Here is a 6802-nt window from a genome sequence, read left to right as displayed (position 1 = left end):
TCGCCCGCAGGGACCTACCAGGGCCAGTTCACCAACGGCATGCGCCACGGCTACGGCGTGCGCCAGAGCGTGCCCTACGGGATGGCCGTGGTGGTGCGCTCGCCGCTGCGCACGTCGCTCTCGTCCCTGCGCAGCGAGCACAGCAACGGCACGGTGGCCCCGGACTCGCCCGCGTCGCCCGCCCCCGACGGCCCGACGCCGCCCCCGGCCGCCATCCCGCGCGGCGGCTTCGCGCTCAGCCTGCTGGCCAACGCCGAGGCGGCGCGGGCGCCCAAGGGCGGCGGCCTCTTCCAGCGGGGCGCGCTGCTGGGCCGGCTGAGGCGCGCGGAGTCGCGCACGTCGCTGGGCAGCCAGCGCAGCCGCGTCAGCTTCCTCAAGAGCGACCTCAGCTCCGGCGCCAGCGACGCCGCGTCCACCGCCAGCCTGGGCGAGGGCGCCGAGGGCGCGGAGGGCGCCGACGAGGCCGCGCCCTTCGAGGCCGACATCGACGCCACCACCACCGAGACCTACATGGGCGAGTGGAAGAACGACAAGCGCTCGGGCTTCGGCGTGAGCGAGCGCTCCAGCGGCCTCCGCTACGAGGGCGAGTGGCTGGACAACCTGCGCCACGGCTACGGCTGCACCACGCTGCCCGACGGCCACCGCGAGGAGGGCAAGTACCGCCACAACGTGCTGGTCAAGGGCACGAAGCGCCGCGTGCTGCCGCTCAAGAGCAGCAAGGTCCGCCAGAAGGTGGAGCACAGCGTGGAGGGCGCCCAGCGCGCCGCCGCCATCGCGCGCCAGAAGGCCGAGATCGCCGCCTCCAGGTAGGCCCCCGGGGGCTGGGCGCAGGCGGGGTGGGCCCCGCCGGGGAAGGGGGTCCCGGGGGCAGGGCGACCCTGGAGGCCCGGTCTCCAAGGCTGTTCTGCTTCTTTCACCGTCAGGGCTTCTCCCCGACCTTTAGAGAGTTAACTGGAGGTGCTTCTGGTCCCCTGTCCATCCACCCATTCATCCAACCCTTCCGTTCATCCAGCCTTTCTAAGAGCCACCTGGACGACCATCTCTTCACCCCAACCACCCACTCCACTTTCTGATTACACATTCAACCCCCAGCCACCCGTCCAGCCACCCAGTCATCCATTCATTCTCCCAGCCCCTTCATTCACCTAACTTCTCAACTACCCGCCTGAACAACTCCTCCATTAGGCCAACCACCTCCAGTCACTCAGCCTCTCTAACATCTACCTGGACAACCACCCACCCACCCAACCACTTCCTCCTCCACCCCTACCCACCCATCCAACTTTCTATCCTTTTACCCACCCAACCCTCTAATCATCCACCTGTCCACCCAACCGCCTAGACTAACCCACCCATTCAACCACCCATCCACCCCTTATTCACCAGCCACCCATGTTCACTCACCTATTACTTCTATCCGCCAAGCCACCCATCTTTTGATTGATTGATTATTATTATTATTATTATTATTTTAATTTACATCCAAGTTAGCATGCAGTACAATAATGATTTCAGGAATCGAATCCAGTGATTCATCCCCTATGTATAACACCCAGTGCTCATCCCAACAGATGTCTTCCTTAGTGCCCCTTATCCATTTAGCTCATCCCCCCGCCCACAACCCCTCCAGCAACCCTCAGTTTGTTCTCTATACTTAAGAGTCTCTTAATGTATTTTTGCTTCCCTTCCCTTATGTTCATCGGTTTTGTATTTTAAGTTCCTCATATGAGTGAAGTCATCTGATATTTGTCCTTCTCTAATTTCACTTAGCATAATACCCTCTAGTTCCATCCATGTAGTTGCAAATGGCAAGATTTCATTTTTTTTGATCTCCGAGTAATATTCCATTGTGTGTGTGTGTGTGTGTGTGTGTGTGTGTGTGTGTGTGTGTATACACACCACATCTTCTTTATCCATTCATCCATCGATGGACATTTGGGCTTGTTCCATACTTTGGCTATTGTTGATAGTGCTGCTATAAATGTTGGAGTGCATGTGCCCCTTCAAAACAGCACACCTGTATCCCTTGGATAAATACCTAGTAGTGCAATTGCTGGGTCTTAGGGTAGTTCTATTTTTAATTTTTTGAGGAAGCTCCACACTGTTTTCCAGAGTGGCTGCACCAGTTTGCATTCCCACCAGCAGTGCCAACAGGTTCCTCTTTCTCCGCATCCTTGCCAATGTCTGTTGTTGCCTGAGTTGTTAATGTGAGCCATTCTGACAGGTGTGAGATGGTATCTCATTGTGGGTTTGATTTGTATTTATTTCCCTGATGATGAGTGATGTTGAGCATTTTTTCCTGTGTCTGTTAGCCATCTGGAGGTCTTCTTTGGAAAAGTATCTATTCATGTCTTTTTCCCATTTCTTCACTGGATTATTTGTTTTTTGGGTGTTGAGTTTGATAAGTTCTTTATAGATTTTGGATACTAACCCTTTACCTGATATGTCATTTGCAGATATCTTCCACCATTCTGTTGGTTGCCTTTTGGTTTCGCTGACTGTTTCTTTTGCAGTGCAGAAGCTTTTTATTTTGATGAGGTCCCAATAGTTCATTTTCACTTTTGTTTTCCTTGCCTCCGGAGATGTATTGGGTAAGAAGTTGCTGCGGCTGGCAGAGTCAAAGAGGGTTTGCCAACCTTCTCCTCTAGGATTTCTCTAGCAATCCTCTAGGATTCCTGTCTTACGTTTAGGTCTTTCATCCATTTTGAGTTTCTTTTTGTGTATAGTGTAAGAAAGTGGTCCAGGTTCATTTTTCTGCATGCCACTGTCCAGTTTTCCCAGCACCATTTGCTGAAGAGACTGTCTGTATTCCGCAGGATATTCTCCCACTTTGTCAAAGATTAGTTTGCCAGACGTTTGTGGGTCCATTTCTGCACCAAGCCACCCATGTTAACATCCATCCATGCATTCATTCACCTAGCCACCTCCGTTCACCAAGTCTCCTCCATTTATCCAACCACCCCCATCACCCAGCCATGCTTCCATCCACTGAAACAACGTCCAGTCCCACCCACCTACCCAGTCACGCAAGCACCCATCTATCATCCGTCTATCCGACCCCCTCCAGTGTCCAACTGTAACTTCCACTCACTCAGCTGCTATCACCCATCCATCTACCAGCCCTGTGTCCAGGCACAACCAGGCACAACCTGTATCCATTCAGCAACCACCCTTTCATTCATGTTCAGATCCCTCCATGTCTTCTCATTGTACTTCGGAAAAGGTTCTAATGTTGTCTTCAAACATTTATAGCTCTTGCTGTGCACATGGCACTATTTTAGTAGTTTATAAATATTGACTCATTTCATTTCCTTAAGGACTTTATAAGATGGGTACTATTTTTATTTACATTTTACAGATCGGCTAAATGAGGCTTAGAGAGATAAAGTGACTTGTTCCAAATCACCCAGGTAGTGAGTGGCTCTTCATAAATCTGGTTCCTACACTTCTATTTAGCCCCCTTCCCTTCCCTTTGCTTTCCTTCCCTTCCCTTTCCTTCTTTCTTTTGAGAGAGAGAGAAAGAGGGTGAGTGGGGGAGGGGCAGAGAGAGGGAGACAGAGGATCAGAAGTAGGCTCCTCTCGCTGTCAGCGCAGAGCCAGACCGTGGTGCTCGGACCCACGAACCACAAGATCATGACCTGAACTGAAATCAGGAGTCGGACGCTTAACCGACTGAGCCACTGAGGCGCCCCATCTTGTTGCCCATCTTATTCCTACTCTTCCTTCAGGTCAAGCCTGACTCCCTTAGAGGGCTGATGAAACCCAGTCCCTGTCACTTAACTGCATGGACGTTTTCTTAGAACATCTTGCAATTGCAGCTATATGCTGCTCATGGGATTTGTTTTTAGCCTGCCATTTATAAAGGGCTCCTTATGGGCCGGTCACTGTTCTGAGACCTTTACTTAACTGAGACCTTATATTAACTCACTTAATCTTTGTAACATCTCAAAAAGGTAGGTACTGTTATTATTGCCGTCTCACAAATGTGGAGTGAGCTGCAGGGACATCAGTGGGTGTGACAGGACAGTGGTGAAAAGCATTTGTCTGTCCTGGTGCCCATGACAATCCTGCTGGTGGCTCTAAATGGCCTGGGCTGGAGGCTGTGGCTCTTTGGTCTTCAGGGTTAAGCCAACCTAAGACCAAATCCCGGATCTGTCCTCTGTCAGCTGAGACCTGGGTGGATCAGTTTGCCTGTCCCAGCTTGAGTTTCCCCACCTGTGGTACCGCTGTTTCTTTGTTGTATGCTCTTGGCCAAGTCCGTTTTCTTCTTCAGCCTCCATTGTGTCATCTTGAAAAATAAGGTTAGTCTGAGGGTTCACAAAGACAGTGCAGCTCCTGTGGTTTACAGCCCTGTCACGGGGCGAGTTCTCCTGGGAGCCGAGTTTGAGGTGGAGATCAGGGTACAGCAAGTTTATGGGGAGGACTCAGGATCAACATTTGTGGGGAAGGGAAGGAAGCTGGATTGGGCAGGAGACGCTGGGCTGCAGTGCAGTCCCTACAAAGGCCTCAGCCAACCACGAGGGGTACGCTGCTGTGGAGATGACCTTCAGAGCTGTCCCTAATTGAGGTGAGGTCGCTGGATCTTTACACCCTCTGCATTGGGTGCAGCTACCTTCCAGAAAGGGGTGTGAGGGGCACCTGGGTGGCTCAGGCGGTTAAGCATCCAACTTTGGCTCAGGTCATGACCTCACAGTTTGTGGGTTCAAGCCCCGCATCGGGCTCTTTGCTGACAGCTCAGAGCCTGGAGCCCACTTCGGATTCTGTGTGTGTGTGTGTCTCTTTCTCTGCCTCTCCCCCACTCACACTCTGTCTCTCTGTCTCAAAAATAAATAAACATTAAAAAAAGAAAGAAAGAAAAGGGTGTGAGCTGGGGCTGGACGGTTCTGTTCAGCCAAGGGCAATCCCTGGACAGGGCTGACAGCCAGTATCACTCTGAGTGGCCGAGAGGAGGAGAGGAGAAATAAGTCCTTCAGTCCCGAAGGGGAAACTGGGTGGCGCATCACAGTATCTGCCACAGTGTGGGACACCGAGCAAGGGCTCAGTAAGCATTACTAGTCACAGTCGTCATTTAGTGAATTCATTATACAGATGTGGAAACTGAGGCCCAGGAAGGCACATAATATGCCAGAGACCGCCTGGCAAGCAAAGGAGAGAACGAAGGCTTCAGCCCCGACGTTTCTGATTCTAAAAAGCTTTAAACAACACGTCTTGCTATCTCTGAACTTTGTGAACTTTAAATTGCTGTGAATGTGTGAGCAGTTAGTAGCATTAAGACAGAAAGATGGTATTTTTAAATCTTCAGAAAAGTACCCATACTCTCTGCCCAGTTTCCCCTAGTGTTAAGTTCTTACATTATCATGATACATTGGTCAAAGCCAACACTGGTACCTTACTATTTATTAAACTCTAGACTTCGTTTGAATTGTACTGGTTTTTCCACTGCTGTCCGTTTCCTGTTCCTGGGTTCCATCCGGTGTCCAGCATTGCCGTTGTTGTGTCTCTTTAATCTTCTCTGGTCTGGGACAGTTTTTCAGCCTTCCTTTGTTTTTTACGACCTTGACAGTTTTGAGAACTACCAGCTGGGTGTTTTGTAGAATGTCCCTCGGTTTGATGTTTGTCTCATCGTTAGACGGAGGTTATGGGTTTCGGGGAAGAAGAATGTAGAGGTGAGGTGTCCTTATCACATCATATCAGGACACAGGTCTCAACATGACTTGTCACAGATGATGTTAACCTTGATCACCTGGTGTCTTACCATTTCCCCCTTCCCACACTCTGTTCTTTGGAATGCAGACACTAGGTTCAGTCCACACCTCAGAGGGAGAAAGTTCTGGAATGAAGCTCCAGAGGGAGGAGTATCAACATACATTAGCTGGAACTCTTCTGGAAGGAAGATCTGTCCCTTCCTCCAAAGGGAACATTTTAAATTATTACGCCAAGCGTGTATTGTTATGGCAGGCATAAACCAGCACTGTCCTGGGCCACCCTGGGACGTGGCAGAGCTCACAATAGGTAAGAGCTTGGGCTCTTGATTTGGGAGATCATGAGTTAGAGTTCTTGCTCCTCTACTGCAGAGCTGTGTGACTTTGCCCAGATTGCTTCGCCACTCTGAACCCCGGATCTTCTTCCCTCCTAGAGTTGTTTTGAGCAGTAGATGAGCTAATGCCTATAAAACGTCTGGTGCAGAGAAGCCAGGAGCCAAAGCAGTCATGGTCATCATCTAACATGTTTGGTTTGGAAGGTGAGGAAAGGGAAGCTGGGGAAGAAGGAGGGGTTTCCCCTGAGCTCTTCCCTGCTGGGGGCAAAATCTCGCCGTCTCTGCCCCCCTTGCTTTCCCTGACCTCCTTGTCCTTTCTGCCAAATCCTGTGCCCTTGAATGTGACGAGCTCTGTTGGAGCTGCCAGGCCCAGACTGGGAACTGAGTCTTGGGAGTGAGAAGGTAGTATCTGGCTTCTTCTACAAGGTCTGCCAGGAGGGGAGCGCAGGGAAGATTTGGATTCCTCGTGGGTCTAGGGAACACATCCTGTATGCCTACAGGGCTGTTGCCATGTGGGGGGCAGCTCCCTGGCTCCGTTTGAAGCTCAGACTGAATTTCCAATTAAGGGAATCTTTGGGTTAGGAGGGAAAGCAGGGTTGTCTCCCTCACAGGGGTTTTGGTGAGTAATCGAGCTGCAGAGCAACAGGGGGCATCCCCAGCAGCCACCAGACTCCTCGGCCCAGGCAGACCTGGGGTTTCTCTCTGTTGTGGCCTCAAGTTCCTGGTCCTGGGCTTCCATGGATCTTGTCAGCTCAGATTCTAGGA

General features: G+C 51.3%; 1 protein-coding gene across 1 annotated transcript in view; it reads left to right on the top strand.

The window, feature by feature from the left end:
• Positions 1 to 6802, top strand: part of JPH2 (junctophilin 2) — a 69248-nt gene that overhangs the window by 22037 nt on the left and 40409 nt on the right. The window contains exon 2 of the mRNA XM_060618390.3: positions 11 to 806. Coding sequence (XP_060474373.2) covers positions 11 to 806 — 796 coding nt within the window. The remainder of the gene's footprint in view (positions 1 to 10; positions 807 to 6802) is intronic.

Source organism: Panthera onca, chromosome A3 (genome assembly GCF_046562875.1).
Source record: "Panthera onca isolate mPanOnc1 chromosome A3, mPanOnc1 haplotype 2, whole genome shotgun sequence".
Lineage (NCBI taxonomy): Eukaryota > Metazoa > Chordata > Mammalia > Carnivora > Felidae > Panthera > Panthera onca.
Note: the sequence above shows the minus strand (reverse complement) of the source record. Positions and strands in the feature narration are given on the sequence as shown.